The 15,289-nt window shown below is 58.2% G+C and overlaps 7 protein-coding genes across 7 annotated transcripts; 3 read left to right on the forward strand and 4 right to left on the reverse strand.

Annotated features, from left to right (window-relative positions):
- Positions 1–1,721: 1,721 nt before the first annotated feature.
- K437DRAFT_246632 (uncharacterized protein) lies at positions 1,722–3,199 on the reverse strand. Its single transcript, XM_013388060.1, has 3 exons — positions 2,572–3,199; positions 2,268–2,454; positions 1,722–2,157 (listed from the first exon to the last, which is right to left on the reverse strand). Exons 1-3 carry the CDS (start codon positions 3,042–3,044, stop codon positions 1,969–1,971), a joined length of 849 nt encoding a protein of 282 aa, XP_013243514.1. The 5' UTR covers positions 3,045–3,199; the 3' UTR covers positions 1,722–1,968.
- Positions 3,072–3,517, reverse strand: K437DRAFT_109334 (uncharacterized protein). The gene has a single exon (XM_013388061.1). It carries the CDS (start codon positions 3,420–3,422, stop codon positions 3,105–3,107), a length of 318 nt encoding a protein of 105 aa, XP_013243515.1. The 5' UTR covers positions 3,423–3,517; the 3' UTR covers positions 3,072–3,104.
- Positions 3,518–4,240: 723 nt separating this feature from the next.
- K437DRAFT_262727 (uncharacterized protein) lies at positions 4,241–6,817 on the forward strand (the record flags this gene model as incomplete). The annotated part of the gene is made up of 3 exons (XM_013388062.1): positions 4,241–4,720; positions 4,796–6,640; positions 6,731–6,817. 3 exons carry the CDS (start codon positions 4,241–4,243, stop codon positions 6,815–6,817), a joined length of 2,412 nt encoding a protein of 803 aa, XP_013243516.1.
- Positions 6,818–7,094: 277 nt separating this feature from the next.
- K437DRAFT_256266 (ribosomal protein L38e) lies at positions 7,095–8,457 on the reverse strand. Its single transcript, XM_013388063.1, has 3 exons — positions 8,396–8,457; positions 7,711–7,954; positions 7,095–7,381 (listed from the first exon to the last, which is right to left on the reverse strand). The coding sequence occupies exons 1-3, from the start codon at positions 8,396–8,398 to the stop codon at positions 7,335–7,337; spliced, it is 294 nt and encodes a 97-aa protein (XP_013243517.1). The 5' UTR covers positions 8,399–8,457; the 3' UTR covers positions 7,095–7,334.
- Positions 8,458–9,467: 1,010 nt separating this feature from the next.
- On the forward strand, positions 9,468–10,260 carry K437DRAFT_268179 (uncharacterized protein; the record flags this gene model as incomplete). The annotated part of the gene is made up of 2 exons (XM_013388064.1): positions 9,468–9,630; positions 9,977–10,260. 2 exons carry the CDS (start codon positions 9,468–9,470, stop codon positions 10,258–10,260), a joined length of 447 nt encoding a protein of 148 aa, XP_013243518.1.
- Positions 10,261–11,967: 1,707 nt separating this feature from the next.
- K437DRAFT_290668 (ribonuclease T2) lies at positions 11,968–13,031 on the forward strand (the record flags this gene model as incomplete). The annotated part of the gene is made up of 2 exons (XM_013388065.1): positions 11,968–12,263; positions 12,300–13,031. The coding sequence occupies exons 1-2, from the start codon at positions 12,105–12,107 to the stop codon at positions 13,029–13,031; spliced, it is 891 nt and encodes a 296-aa protein (XP_013243519.1). The 5' UTR covers positions 11,968–12,104.
- A 60-nt stretch (positions 13,032–13,091) lies between these two features.
- On the reverse strand, positions 13,092–14,200 carry K437DRAFT_273984 (uncharacterized protein). The gene is made up of 3 exons (XM_013388066.1): positions 14,102–14,200; positions 13,771–13,934; positions 13,092–13,695 (listed from the first exon to the last, which is right to left on the reverse strand). Exons 2-3 carry the CDS (start codon positions 13,884–13,886, stop codon positions 13,302–13,304), a joined length of 510 nt encoding a protein of 169 aa, XP_013243520.1. The 5' UTR covers positions 13,887–13,934; positions 14,102–14,200; the 3' UTR covers positions 13,092–13,301.
- Positions 14,201–15,289: the final 1,089 nt, after the last annotated feature.

Below are 15,289 nucleotides of genomic sequence, written 5' to 3' on the forward strand. Positions count from 1 at the left end.
CGTTCGAGCAAGGCGGTCGCTTTGGTGGCAGTGGGCCCAGCGGCGCCATTGCGAGCCATAATGCATTCGCACCCGGCCCCCAGAGCGGCGGGAAACACGGCAGAGGGTTAGGTAGCGGACGTGGCAGTGGCCGCACTGGTCCTGGCGGTAAAGGCCGAAAACAGCAGCATCCGCACGTGCAGAATGCTGCCGGCCTCTCCCTGCCAACATCTGCAAACGAATTTGTTCCGAGCAGTCGCAGCTTCTCCCAGCCCAATGCCATCTCTGCGACGAGCAGCAGCTACTCGCCGATGTCCTCTGCAACTTCCTTTGCGCTCAACCCGCACAACCCCGAATTCGTGCCTTCCTCCGTCCTTTTAGCGCAAGCGCAAAGAGAGCAGCAGCAGCAACCACACCAGCTCCAATCCTCGACTCCGCCACATGCACATGCCCAGGCACATGGCCCCCCACCGCCGTTCGCAAACAACACTAACACCTTTTACTCCGGCGTAGCAAGCGTAGCAAGCGCGGCAAACAGTCTCACGGCACTTCGCAATGCTCAGATGATACCTGCTCTTCCCGCTGTCCCTGCGCCGCCGCCTCCCTTGCCGCTCAATATCGCAGGGCCACCCAGTGGAATATCTGCGTTCCAACCCTTCTCTCCCATCGATCCATCCCCGACGGGAAATGACACGCAGCATTCGAGTCCGGCACGGGGACATCATTCCCCCTTGCCTCCTTTCGGCGGAAGTATGGGCGGCGAGCTCTCGGCTGCATCAATAGGCAGCACATGCACAGGTGTCACTGCTTCTTCCCTTTGGCCGGCGAGCTCAGTCTCTGCTGCAGCAGGATTTGGCAGCAGCACACTCGTCTCACCCCCCTCGATAGGAGCTCCTCGCTCCGCGACTGCTTCCTCACCTTGGAATTCCCCTCGGCTTGGCGCTCGACGTGGTTCTGGCCTCGGCGTCGGACCTGGAGGGGTGGGCCTCTCGAGCACCAATGTCAGTCCTTCCCTCGGCCCTCTGCCATCCGCCGCCGGGGCGATTGAGAAGGACATATGGGCGAACCCGGCTAGCAGCCGGACTGGGAGCAACATCTGGGGTCCGCTCTCCGGACTACCGTCGGCTGCTGTGGGCGTCGGAGTCGGAGTTCGCGACAGGGATACTGGCGCCGGCTCCGTCGGGTCAGGTGGAGGAAGTGGGAGCATACACGGCCACACGCTGCACCACCGTGCCAGTAATAGTAGCGGCGGATTGCGCGAGGTTGCCAATAGCATGGCCAGCAGCACATTCGGGGCGGCCGCTGGACCATATCACTCTCACTATCCTCACCACCACCATTTACATCATCCGGTCCAACACCCAGCAACGTCACCGCTACTAGCATACGTGCCGGGCGTGGTAGGCTTCAACAATGGACCGGGCTCGAGCCCGTCGTCTCCTGAGCCGCAGAGCCCTTCCAGCCCGTCATTCGCGCCGGGAAATGCATTCGGCTTCGGTTGGGATCGCTCGACGACGGCAACGAGAGAAGGCAGAGGGAGCGATGGCAGCACCAAGGCGCCAAGCCCTATCCAGCCTCCATCCGCGGCCGCTGCCACGGCGTCCGGCAAGCGCAGCCCCGTAGGCTCGCCGCTTGCTGCTCACGTGCCTTTGTTAGCTTTGGCTTCCCCTGGGCCATCTTCGCTGAGCACGAAGACACGCATGTCGGCATCCGAAGACGCAGTCACTGACGCCTCCGTTGATGTTGACGCCTCCGATCCTAGCGTGGAGTATGGGGAACCTGCCGCGCCCTCACCATCGCAGCCAAGGAGCTTCGCTAGCGTCGCAGCTACGCAGCAATGAAAGCGCGCTAATCCACACGAACGTACACTGTAGCATAGCTTTCAAAATGAAACACCGCGGCCACCCTTCGTCGCTATTTATCCCATCTGTTCTTATCTAGTCCATGCAATGCTGTGTGGTGTTATGCTATAAGACGGCCTTGTGACCATTACCGTCGTCTCTTACCGCCGCCGCCGCCCGGTGCTGAACGCGTCGGGGCGGCCCCTGCCGAGCCTGCTGTTCTCGGCTCGTCCTTGAACAAGCTGCCAATGTCGCCGCTCTGGAGGGCGTTCATCTTGGCTTGCATCGCCGCTTGCTGCTCGTTTAGTTCGGCGAGCGATTCTGGGTCCATATTCGCCTGGACGAGGAGAAAGTAGGTATGCCAGGCCATTTTTGTCAGATTTGATCCTGATATAGGACCGCTTTGCTTGCACGCGGCCCCTTATTTCCATGCTTCTCAGAACTCACCATGAGCTTCGGCATGAGAAAGACGAGGACTCCGCCTGCGATGACGATAAGCATCATCGGGTTGCCGAGCAGCGCCTTGATGTTAAAGCCTTCGGGCTCAGTAAAAAATTCGAACGCGGCCAACGGCTGGACGATGAAGGGCGATGGAAGGACGGCATGGGTGAGGGTGGACGATAGCGGTGTGCCACTGTCCATCATGGGGTGAGATGAAGATGCAAAAGAGGCGATGAGTTAACGGCTAGTAAGCTCAGCACCCTTTCCCCTCTTCTTCGAGACATGAGCATCTTTGCGAGCATGGACTTACGGCGTATGCGACCGAATCTTGACAGAATTCCTGGCGCTGTTCCTAAAATCTGGTACGGCAGTTTGCCCATGCCCCTCGCCTCCGAGCAGTGCGCTGACGTCTACGCGGTAGGTCCTGAATGCATGCCATCTGCTGGAGATCTTGAGGACGTACGCGCCAGGTATGACGTCCGGAAATACAAAGGAACCATCTCGGCGGATGAAGGTCTGGTACACTTCTCGGCCTTGGGCTGCGGTTGTGTTGCGGCCGTTACTTTCGCCTTCAGCCGAAACGCTCGAATCGCTTACAAACGTCGGCGCGTCAGGTATCCGCCTGAGAGATATCTTTGTGTGCGGTCCGAGAGACGAAAGTTCTCGCAGATGCTCGTTGGGCTGGATCTGCCCGCGCACCACGGCTGCACGAGCTTGTATGCATGTCAGCAGCAGCAGCAGCATCAAGGACACCACAGCGGGAAGCAGCCTGGGTGACCGCATGCTGAAGATGAGGTCTTCTTCCGGCTCTATCAACTAAGCGCAACGGCCCTGGCTCACGCCTCAACGTAGAGGAGAGGTAACTGCACCGTTTCTATGGCTGGTTCGCAAACGACCAAGCAGCGAAGATATAGTCGTGTGAACCTGGAAGACGACGAATATTATTTGTGTTGTTGCAACGTGTGGTGACGGCGGTTGAGAGACACTCGCAAGCTCTCTGCGATCAAGAGACTGGGTCCGCGTTGGGAAGACTGTTTTGGCTAGACTAAAGTGGGGCACCTGCGCTCTCTCCCCCATCCTTTCTTTTGAGAGGGGGGAAAAGGTCTCAGCGGATGCCCCCCTCAGCAGCGACAAGTTGAGTCTAGTTCTGATTCCAAGCATCTCGGACAAGCTGTGCAGCCATCACGAGCGACAGATGTGCTTGATCTCAGGAAGGACCATCAGGGTGCCTCTGTGCTCAAGACAGGTCGCAAGGGCCGCCATCACGATCGTGCTTCGTCGCTGCGATCGACCAGCACCGACGTGCGAATTTGCTTGACGCATCGCGGCAACGACGCGCTGCTCGCTTCGCTCATCGCTCACAGTAAAGAGGGGAGTCAGCTCCAATCCTCCCCCCTTCCTTTCCCTCGGCGTCAATACGCTCTGATTGATCGCACGGCCTTGTCTTACCCACGAAACGATAATATACACAGGCCGTGAACAACCTCAGCAGCTGTCGTTGCACGTGCTTCCAGCAGGGCATTCACTCAGAGGCTTGCGACTTTGCTTCTCGCTTCTCTTCCCGCTCGCTTTCTCGCGCGTCCCCTGGCGCTCGCAGCTTCAGGTCAGTTTTGCTTCTCCGTCCTGCTTGCTGCGTATCAGCTCGGTGTTTTGCGGCTGCAAACGACACACAGGTAGCAACGCTGCCACAGACTTTTACGTCTCCGTTCCACCGCGTCTCGAAAGCACCAACGACGGCCCACGACTATAAAAGCGCAGGTCGTAATAGCAGTGATATGAGCTCCCACGCACCTGCGTTCTCCTCGCCGAGCACCACCGACGAGGGCGGCCACGCCGCTTCGACGACCTCGGCGCCAGCCACTGGCGCAGCTCCAGCAGCAGACTCATCAGCATCACTAACAACAGTGGCAGCAGGCACGAGTGGGCCGGGCAACGCGACTGTTTCCACGTCTAGTCCACGACCCACCTCTGGTGGGGCCATGGCTCAGCTCGGGCTCGTTCCAGCGGGTGCTGCCATGTCGATCATTCGCAACCAGTCGAATCCTTCCACCAATACTTCTACCATTGGCGCAACATTCCCCGGACAAGCCAACAATATTGCCAACGGCAGTGGCAATGCGTCACCGATGAATCAGCCCACAGCGCCAGTGGCGCCAGCTGTGCAATCATCGAGTGGTCCGCAACCGCTGCAAGAGGGGGCGAGCGCGACCAATGGCATTGGCATTGTCAGCAGCAATAGCAATATGCCACCTGGCCTCGTCTATCCGGCTTTGCATCTGCACCCGGTCAACGATACATTTGCGCCGAAGCAGATCAACCTCGCTCCCCCCGGCCCGCACAATCGGATCCGCATCGGAAGACAGACGAATGCAAAGACCGTGCCGCATCCTAGCAATGGCTACTTTGACAGCAAGGTGCTCAGTAGGATGCATGCCGAGGTGTGGAGTCAAGATGGCAAGGTGAATGAGAGAGCATTTTATCTATTGTCTGGCTCTCACTGAATGCTCTGCCGATCGATCGGTGTATTTCCACAGGTCTACATCAAAGATATCAAGTCATCGAACGGGACATTTATCAATGGCGATCGTCTGTCACCGGAAGCGCAAGAGTCGGAAATCTATGAGCTGCACAATGAAGACCTCGTGGAATTCGGCATCGACATTGTTGGTGATGATAACAAGACCATCATCCACCACAAGGTCGCCTGCCGCGTCTACCTCGTCATCACGGCCGAGGACGCACTTGGCATGCGCAATGACTTCAATTCACTCTACCACGGCGGGCATCGCGCGCCGCTTGGCCATAACGGCATCGGACCGGGTGCAGAGGGCGGACTGCGTCGAGGCAAGAATCAAGGCATGAGCTTCGATCATATTCTCAGTCGCCTGCAGAACGAGCTGCAGAAGAGCCGGGAGACGGGCAACGAGCTCGGAGGCTTGACCACCACGTTTTCCGATATCCATGACACATTGGGAGGAGGATTAGCCCCGACATCGCAGCCATCTTATCAGCACATGGTACCACCCCTGGTATCAGAGAGCGACGCGGCGGCCAACAAGGCGGCGATCGAAGATGCCAAAAAGCAATCTGCGCAGGTAGCGGCGCTGCAGACGTCGCTGGTGGAGACGCAGGCTTCGCTCGCCGCGCACGTCGACAAGATCCGTACGTTGGAAAGCATGCTAGCGGAGCACGAGCAGATCAAGGCGGAAGTTGGTCTGCTGAAGTACCAAATGGAGCTGGCGAAACACGAGGTCGATGTGATGATCCAGTCGCGTCGGGAGGCGGCACCCACTGGCAGAACGTCAACAGCGGCAGGGTCGGACGCAGAGGAGGACTTTGACGATGGTGCGAGCGTCGCCAGCGTCTACACAGTCACACAGGACACTGCTGGAAACGAGATGCCAAAACTCCCGAAAGGCGTGGACGAGGTGGAAGGTGTCGCATTCGAAGCAAAGCATGCTGCTCCACGCGACCACATCGGTCCAGCAGCGCCTCCGGACGTCCCACCGCACCTTATGGCCAAGGGCACGGAGATTGTCGATTCGCCTTCTTCCTCTGCTGCGCTTGACGATCTCACGAAGCAATTCGAAGCGCGCAACGCAGCACTCGTGCATCGGCTAGAGTCACTTGAAGGCCAGCTGGAGCAGGCTCTGTCGCTCGGACGCGATCTGCAGGGCCGGGTGCAGAGCCTGGAAGCGCAAGTTGCAGAGAAGGCCAAGGTGATCGAGGGCACGGCCAACTCGATGAAGGCTATGGAGGGTCGCTGGGCGGAGTGGCGCGAGCAAATCGAGGAAGGGTGGCGCAGGGAGCGAAAAGGGTGGGAGGAGGAGCGCGAGCACATCCGCAGCGTCGTGCTGGCGTGGGATGAGGCGAACAAGAAGCTGGAAGAGGAAGTGGCCAACGCATCATGTGCCCCTGGTTCCAGTCTGCGAGCAGGCGGTGGGTCACAGACGCCCTCCTCTGGCGGTGCAGGCAAGAGGCGAGGGAGCAAGAACGCAAAGCGACGGGCTGGGAAGCGACACGTCAACCGCGACTTGCGGGCGCTGCTCTACAAAGCCGACTTCAACCGTGATGCCAGCACGCTCTTGTCGTCTGATGAGGCAGATGACGACGAGGCAGACCACAAGTCTACGTCCACGACGGACCGCAGCACGAGCTCGTCCACCGCTAGCGGGAGCGGCAGCGCCGGGAAAGCGAGCACGACGGCGACGAGCCCGCCGCTAACGGCTAGCAACGCCAGCTCCGGCTCCGAGGATGGCACGCGAAATATCCGCGGGGCCAGTAGCACGGCGAAGAAAGTCGCCAATTCGCTCTCGCAGAAGCTAGGCAGCAATGGAGGCGAGGATGCTCCAACCTTGCCGTTCATGTTCAAAGACAACGTGCGTATCGTGTTGGGCAATCTGTACCCCTCTTTGTCTTACACTGTGCTGACGTTGTGCCCTGTTTGTATATGTGTATGGGTCCTAAAGGCGGCAGCGTTGCCCTTGCTTACAGCATGCGGCGTCGTACTGGTCGGCGCGGCAGCGTGGGCTTTCGCCAAAAAGGAGAAGACATGAAGATCCATCCATCTTCACAATATCACCCTCAAGGGCAGTGAGTGTCAGGCCTCGGCTCTCGGAGCAACTGCGGCTGCTCCCACGTTTCCAACGAGATACACCCTCTCTCGCGCTGGTTTCGATGGTTATGATACGCAAAAACGAGGCGATCGCCAAACTTTCGGCCGGCCGCATCGCAACAATTCGCAAAAAATCACGTTTTCACGTTCACATGCTCTTGCGCACTTCTAACGACATTCCTGCACAGTAGCCTCATCAATTCCCAATTGAATCTCTGCAATACGCGACTCTTCCTCGTTCGGGCCGCACACGTCAACCCATTGGCCTCCGCAGCGCGACGCAGCGAACTGCAGCAGTGGTAAAGCACCGCTCATCACGTCTGCCGATCACCGTTCACTGTGCTGCTGCATTCATAGTAATATCATACAAGTGTGGCCCGTTAGCTGAGCATCATGCGAGGTGTAGGAAGGGCGTGAGGGTGATGATGTGCAACGGGGAGACAAGCGTGAAGATGAGCTTAGTTCTTCTTCGATGCCTTGCCCTTGACCTCAGTGACGTTCAGGCCTGTTAAAAGTGTATACGTAACGTCAGTACCATTTCGCTCGAAGCAAAGAAAACAAAGCGAAAGTTGCTCCGCCTTGACTGTAAGCTGCTACTTCCTGCCCTGTGCCAAACCTTCAGGACCCGGTGATCCTGATATCGATGCGCAAGAAGAGTCCCTGGAGCGCGCCTAGCCGGCAGGTAGGCTGGCCATAAATGTTCTTCCATTCAAACCAATCTCACGCTGCGCCTGTTCGCTTTCCGTCTACTCCTTTCCCGCCAGCGCCGCCATCAACGTAGACGGTGCATTGTCGCAGAATGGCTGTTGCCGTTGCGTGTCGCCTAAGACTCACCTGGCGGCAGACTGTTCTTGAGCTTCTCTGCCTTCTCTGCATCCTCGACCACGAGGGTGTAGAGGTACTTGCTGCAACGGATCTTGAACTTGGTCTGTGTAATCTTGCCGCTGGAGCTGCTCGACCTCTTCTTGCCAGACTGCGCGGCGGAGGACCGGATGACAGTCCGCTTGATGCGGGCCGCCGAGGCGTCCTTACGCCGGGCGATCTCGAGGAAGTTCTTGATGTCGGTGACTTGGCGAGGCTGTAAACACGAGTTCATTCGATGTCAGAATCAGTTTCTCGGGCTGATGTTGCAAGTCAACGGACCGCGCTCGTTCTCTCAAGGTAGGCTGCCGACAGATCGTTCGAAGATCCAAGCCTGATGCGTTGGGAAACTTCTTCCAGCTGCATCCCGACTGAAATTGGTAGCACGTTGCCACTCGCCCTGCCGCATGCTTCATACCAATCGCCTACTTCAAGGTCTGAAGTCGGATCAATTGCATGGAGTCTTGTCGCCGCCGCCCGTTCGTCGCTTGGCTCTTGATGCCCATAAAGGGGCTTGCGAAGCTTCGCTGTTCCACTTCAGGTGCTTCCAACACTTCACCCATCCCTATCTACCCCTGCGCGCAAGTCTCCCCATTTCACCCGCTTCTGACCGTCGCCCGGAAGGCCATGATGCAAGCTGTGCGCCTCGCAAACTCACCATCTTGTTGTGAATCCTGGCGGCGAGTCCTTACTGTACCAGATGCACCTCTCGAAAGGCAGTTGAGCTCAAAGAATGAAGAAGCACAACCATCAGCTGCATCCCTGGTTCGTCCCTCAGCCTACTGTAGCGCTCGTCCGGTGCAGCGGGCGAGTGTGGGCAACGACGAGCACCTGGCCCCAGCGGTGGGGCGGAATGGTGCTGCGGCACGCTTGCGCCCACACACCACCCGCGCTCGCCGCAATCCCCTTCCGCCGCAAGGAGGCACTGCGCGTGTTTCCTGCTTGGGCGGGCGCACTCGCCCCCAGCAACCCCACCAGCAGATGCCACACTCGGTGCGACGACTTCACTTTTGGAGCTGTTAACACTTCATTGATTTCGATAATGTTGGAAAGGTTTGCAAGGACGCCATCTACCCTTCAGCACACAACACATACATCAAGGTTAGTACGCTCGTCATCCAGCATAAGTGACCAGCGTGCAGAGCGAGGCCTTTTGCCTGGTCGGGTTGGGCAGGTTGAACTAAAGGAGTCGGGACGGGGGACTGGATAGCAACTTGTCGACCAGTACGATGGCGCTTGGACGCACCATGACACATCGGATGCAACGATGCGCTCCGCTTGGATCGTTAGTGTCCGGATACAAACCTCCGGTAGGCCAGCCGAAGGCAAATAGAGGGGCGATCCGAGCAATCCTCTCATTGAGCACGATGGCCGCGCTTGGCAGAGCAGCTACTTCAGCTTAGGCTTGTCTTCAGCTGGAACTCGATCCGTTTTGGTCAAATCGACCAAGGTAGCGATGGAGTATGTGCAGAGGTGGATCGCTACGGATAGAGATCATGGAGTGAAGAGCAGGGGAGTATGAGATGGAGGCGACAAAGGAGCGGATGACTATGGTCTATGGACAGGAGGCAATGTTGGGACGAGCGCACTGGGGACCATCGAGGCAGTCTTTCGACGAAGCAAACGTTCAGCTCCGGCAGTCACAGAGACTTGACGACGGTCACACCACGAAGAAGAACTGCCAAATAACTGACTAAAGCGTGACTTTATTTCCCTGTTCACATTTGCAGATGCCGCCCAAGGTTCGCGCTGCCGCCCCAGAAGTCTCGCTCGGCCCTCAGGTCGGCGAGGGAGAGCTCGTTTTCGGCGTTGCCCACATTTTTGCTTCTTTCAACGACACTTTTGTCCACGTCACTGATCTCTCTGGCAAGGAAACCATCACCCGTGTCACTGGTGAGTACATTGAGCCTTTCGAGCTCTGAGCTCTACGAATAAGTGAATGGGGATGGTAGATGTTCGGCTTCTGAAAGGCCACGGAAAGTGGGCGGCAGAGCGAAGAGCAGTAAGCATCGAAGCAACAGTCGATATTCAATTGCAGGATATGCAGACCGGGTAGGCATAGCTTCCAGTTGGTTATTGCAGGAACGTTTCGGGTCTTGGTATGATAAGAATTCAAAGTGGACGGATCGATGGCTGCCCTGGCAGCAGTTAATGGGTTGGCAGGCATCCTCAGCAACTTTCAGCAGACATTCAGAGCATGCGACTGACGCTATTCGACCGTTCCATTCTTGACCTACAGGCGGCATGAAGGTCAAGGCAGACCGTGACGAGTCGTCGCCATACGCAGCTATGTTGGCCGCGCAGGACTGCGCGGCGCGCTGCAAGGAGATCGGCATCACTGCCCTGCACGTCAAGCTGCGCGCCACCGGCGGCACTGGCACCAAGACTCCCGGCCCCGGTGCGCAGAGCGCTCTGCGTGCGCTGGCACGGTCCGGCATGCGTATCGGCCGCATCGAGGACGTCACGCCCGTTCCGACTGACTCCACGAGGAGAAAGGGTGGTCGCCGCGGTCGTCGTTTGTAATTTGTGGCTTCGGTCGGCTCCGCGTCCCCGCCGCTGGGCTATTCGCACATTCCTAGGCTTTCTACTGTATGCTTTTTTGCGTGCTTTTCTTGCTGTATCGCTCGTCAGCTGGTGGATGTCTCTTGAGAAATCGCGGGAGATGGAGGCACACAGCCGTGCCGCGTGTGTGCTGGCTCGCATATGGGCGAGGCAGAGACTTGAGGATGTGAAAACACGAGCCAACACGCCTAGCTGCGTGGCCCCATGGCTTGTGGTTTCAGCGAGCGGCCTTGTGTGTCCCGCGGGTTTCACAGGCCTTGCATCCATTCACTCCAGGGACAGGCGACGCGGTGGGTAGGGTAGGGTAGGCGTGACATTGGCAGCGCAACAGCAGACTCGCCATGTGAGGCCACACGTCGCTCTTGTCGTGGCAAGTGTGTATGGAATGTACTCGTACGTACCTCGCATGTATTCCCGATTTGACGGCAGACATGCAGTGTGCGGCGGACGCGCTCAGCGCAGACAGCTCGGCGTCTTGTCAGGCGCGGCCCTGCCACAAGTCGGATGCAGTTTGCAGAGCTTACAAATGTGTATACATCATGTGTATGTGTTGCCCGCAGCGGCGACAGCGGTAGCGATGGCCGCGTGGTCGCGTAGGCCTCTGATGCTTTGCATGGACACAGACCGGCACACCCTGGCGCCAGGCGGTAGGGCTGGCACTCGGCTGCCTGCGAGTCGAGGACTGTGAGAAAGGACTCCCCGAAACGTATTCGTTCGGACAGCTTGCAAACAGACTGCAGCACCAGGCTCTAGATCGGCGGGAAATCGCACAGAGGTACTGAGGTGATACATGCATACACTCGGCTGAGGGGTGCTGATCCATATGCGATTTGGAGAGACCTATGATCTACATGGGCATATACCAGTCGCTTAAGCTGAGAACCAGCCACCAAGCGCTCCGCGCGTTTTTTCGAGCGTGTCCATTGACCCATCCCTCTGTACCAGTTCCATGCAGCATACTAAAGCTCTTTGTCGTGTTCTAAACAGGTGTGTGTATATCTTCCGCAAGCATGGGTGATGAGATGACGAGAAGTTGATGGCCTGGTAGAGAGGGAAACGTCTCACGTCTCTACACAGTATATTCCGACCTACGAAGTCTCTGATGAGGCTAATTCTATTTTATTTATTTATCTCCCATCGGCTCCGAAAACGGCAGGAAAAGAAAGAGAAGAGCACGCGGTGAGGAGCGCGGTAAGGAACCGGTCGGTCCCTACTAGCCGAGCTAGCGCGCTTCATCATGGATCACACACAACACGTGCACTGTCTTGACGCTTGCTCCTCGCCTGCTCTCTGTGCAGAGCATCTCTTCTCTCTGCCCTCTGCACACAGCGCCAAGCTGGGCGCGGGAGTGTGTGAAAGAGGGGAGCCTCTGCACTCTGCAGCCCCCTGTCCGCCAGGCGCCGTCCAGTGTCCACCGCATGGAAATGGGGATGGCGAGGAGAGGAGTTAAGAGGAACGGGGAGGGGAGGGGTTAGGCAAACGAGCCACAGATGGCAGCGGCCCGACGAGTCACTGCACGCACGCTCTCGGCGCCGTGCCCTCTGTAGGCTTCTGTATTATACCTGGAGAGGTGTGTGGATGTGGTGGGGGCCATGTGGCTCTTATCTCAAGATCTCACATCGAAACTATACATGCACATATACCATACATAGATGCTGCTGGCCCTCCCTTTACAAACCCACCCTCCTCCCTGCGCCTCGGGTAGAATCTACACCCGCTCGCGAGCGTCACCTCTTGCTCTCTACACCGCCGCCGCTTCCTCCCATCTCCACCTCACTGTTTCCCTGCCCGTTCCCCATCGCACCATGCGCGCCACCCTTTTCATTGCCGCCGTCGCCGCCGCCGTAGGTGGCGCCGGCACGATCGTTGGTGCGTCGCCGTCCGGACCGGCGCAAGCAAGCCCTGCCGCCGCCGCGTTCGGCGGGTCGATCGGGAACTACGTGCAGTGCGCACGCGCGCTGACCGTGCGCTCGTGCTCAGCCGCGTCGGCCGCGTTCAAGGCTAACTCGCCTTCGGCGTGCTGCACCAACACATGGATCGACGCCAGAAACCAGACTGACGTCGGGCAGCAGAGCGGCCTCATCCTCAGCACCCAGTTCTGGGACGGCGGCGCGTCTGGCCAGGCGGACCTCGTACGCAGCACCTCCATCCACGGCCTCTGGCCCGACCACTGCGATGGGTCGTACCCGCAGTACTGCACTGCGCAGACCGGCATCCCCGAGCGCACCGCCGCGCAGATCGTGCAGATTATCAGCCAGAACGACCCGGCGCTGTTCGCGTACATGCAAAAGTACTACCTCGGCACCCCCGACGCGCCGTCGTTCTGGGAGCACGAGTACAACAAGCACGGCACCTGCTACAGCACTCTCCGCGCAGAGTGCAACGCCCATCTCACCCAGCCGGGCCTGAGCGTCGAGGACAGCGTGGTGCTCAACTACTTCCGCGAGATTGTCAAGCGGTTCCAGCGCCACCCCACGTATGACTGGCTCGCCCAGGCCGGAATCACCCCGTCCGACAAGAAGACGTACAACCTGGCCGAAATGCAAGCCGCCCTCAAGAGTGGTAGCGGCGCCACGCCGTACATTGGCTGCACCTCCACCGGCGCGTTCGACGAGGTATGGTACTTTAACTACGTCTACGGCCCCCTCATCAACGGCTACTACGTCCCCACCGAGAGCACTTCCAAGAGCTCCTGCCCCGCAACCGGCATCAAGTACCTCCCCAAGGTATAATCATCACCTCCATAATCGCAACCTGCTGCATGTAAATAGATCTGGGCCGCCAGATTGCCCGTCGGCCCAGATGCATTGTCCACAATAGTAAACTTGCATTACAAGAAACTATTCCATCAGAGCAGAGCAGCGACTCGCTTTCCTGTCTGGAGGGTGTAGAGGCAACCCCATTTTTTGTATGATCCGTGCATGCATTTCACGTCACACCAAAGATGACGCAGGCAACGTATCGTGGACGCCCATCGTGATGCCGTTGAGCGCACTACTGCCCTACAGCTCGACCGCGTCGCTGAGCGCGGAGTGACGGCGAACCTGCCCTGCTTGGGGAGAACGGGTTCCTCCACACCTCGAAGATGACATTGGCGTTGCCCGCGATGGCCTTCGCGAGGTTGACGTGCGCAGCGCATTAACGAGCGTCGCATTCGCGCACCGCGCGGGTGTCTGCAGCCCGCGCAACAGCAGGGTCGTGCTCGCCGCGCCGGCGCAGGAGCGCGCAGCACGCGCGTCAGCCCCGAGCGACATGAGGCCCGACTGCCAACTCCAGGCGGCGGGCCCGTAATACGCGGCGCAGTCGAACACACCGACATTGCTCCGGTTCGCCTCGGCCACCGGATTACCGACGAAGATGCTCACGTTCGGCAGCAGTCGGTCCGAGAACGGCGCACTGCATGTAGTCCGCCGTCAGGTTCCGCCAGGAGTCCAGCCTGAAGCCCAGGTCGGAGTGCAGCACGTCGATCACCGAGCTATTGTCGCAACGCGATGGCTGTCCAGCGTCTTTGGCGCAGTGTAGATGCTAGCCGTCTCAGTCGTCGTCGTAGAATTCGCCGCTCCATCCTCCTCGCGCGCAGGGAACATCAGGATTCATTCTCGGTCGCATTCGGTACCGTAGCCCTCGGGCTGGAGCTGTCGTCGGCGGTGGTGATAAGGGGGCCGTTTCCATATAGCAGCGATGTGGTCGAGTTGGGCCGCAGCAAATAATCAGTTAGGAAAGCATTCGCCTCGTCCGCAGGGATCATCGACTCGAAGAATTGCAGCGACTTTTCCTCTCACGTCTGCGCATAGCTCCTCACCGTAGCCTCCAGCGAGCTGTTCCAGTTTCCAACCTGCACCAAGTCGGCAGTGACGTACAGCGCAGCAGGTCACAGCGCTGTGTTGACCTCGGATGCGCGCGAGCCGAAGCCGAAGCTCTCGTTCGAGTCCCTCAAGTTTTCAACGGGCTGGCGGTCGCCGTCAACGTCTGGTAGGCCATCAGGTTCTGGAAGTTGCTCGGGTCCGTGGCAAAGGCTTCAGAGGAGTTGAGAATGTACTGCACATTTGCGTCGACAAGTTTGCGGTAGGTCGTACCGTTAGCTGGCGAGACTACTAGTGCGGTTGAGGAACGCCTGTGCGGTCTGGCTGGCTGTGTCGGAAAACGTGCCCACCCGCTGCGAGCAGCGGGGTCAACGCAGAGTGACAGTATCTTGAATGACTACATTTTTGTTTCGCTGCTGAAAGATGTTGTTGAGGGAAGCGAGTGTCAGAAGGAAAAGAAAGATGAGCAAACAGATAGTAGCAAAACTACGTTATATATTTATTGTGAGCTGTTGCGAGTCGGTTCGAAGAGCAAAATCTTGTCACCCATCGGTATGTGGGGGTTGCGCCTCGCTCTACAGTCTACATGCTGCAATGAGAACAGTAGTGAATGCTCCCGGGTTGACCGCTGGCCGGCCGATCGTTGAACCTTTCGAGGAAGCGTTCTGCGATAAGAGTGGAGCAAGGTCACACGAGCTGTGTACGGGATGTTCGCCAAGGCCACCTCAGGTCAAGCAGCCATCTCTCTCCGCAGACCACATTCCACAGCACAGCCCTTCCGTTGCAGATCGCTCGTGCATCGCTTGTTTCCCTTTTTTTATGCAGCTGACTTGCTCCGTGCGGTGTGATCGCCCGTTCAGCTCCCTGGCGGCGCTCCTCTTCAAAGTGAGGTTGTTGAAGACCAGGAGCTGGAGAAGCCACATGAATCGACCGCCAAGAAAACTCTCTCTATGATATGACAAGATGTAGCCGGTATTTATTGTCCATCTAGAGACACATGTGTCGGGACATGCTCCGAGGAGCCCTCAAAGCGATCTCAAGACGTGAAAAGAAAGCACAACTCACCTTGCAATCAACAATTCACGATCGAAGATCGGCGAAAAACTTGGCGTACATTCACTCTGCGCCAAAAATCGGCACGTCCTAAACCAGACCGAGATCCCAGATCCTATAGAGGCCGTCACCTG

The sequence above is a fragment of the Tilletiaria anomala genome, assembly GCF_000711695.1.
Source record: "Tilletiaria anomala UBC 951 chromosome Unknown K437scaffold_36, whole genome shotgun sequence".
Lineage (NCBI taxonomy): Eukaryota > Fungi > Basidiomycota > Exobasidiomycetes > Georgefischeriales > Tilletiariaceae > Tilletiaria > Tilletiaria anomala.

Bases quoted from the DNA above. Each gene is read 5' to 3' on its own strand.
- K437DRAFT_246632 (XM_013388060.1), bottom strand. From the start codon at position 3,044: ATGCGGTCACCCAGGCTGCTTCCCGCTGTGGTGTCCTTGATGCTGCTG. The intron at 2,455-2,571 runs GTAAGTCCATGC...CATGATGGACAG, and splicing joins AAGATTCGGTCGCATACGCC to TGGCACACCGCTATCGTCCA. The intron at 2,158-2,267 runs GTGAGTTCTGAG...CTCCTCGTCCAG, and splicing joins TTCTCATGCCGAAGCTCATG to GCGAATATGGACCCAGAATC.
- K437DRAFT_109334 (XM_013388061.1), bottom strand. From the start codon at position 3,422: ATGCTTGGAATCAGAACTAGACTCAACTTGTCGCTGCTGAGGGGGGCA.
- K437DRAFT_256266 (XM_013388063.1), bottom strand. The intron at 7,382-7,710 runs GTGAGTCTTAGG...CACTTTTAACAG, and splicing joins CAAGAACAGTCTGCCGCCAG to GCCTGAACGTCACTGAGGTC.
- K437DRAFT_273984 (XM_013388066.1), bottom strand. From the start codon at position 13,886: ATGTTCCCTGCGCGCGAGGAGGATGGAGCGGCGAATTCTACGACGACG. The intron at 13,696-13,770 runs GTGATCGACGTG...GACTACATGCAG, and splicing joins CGCGTTGCGACAATAGCTCG to TGCGCCGTTCTCGGACCGAC.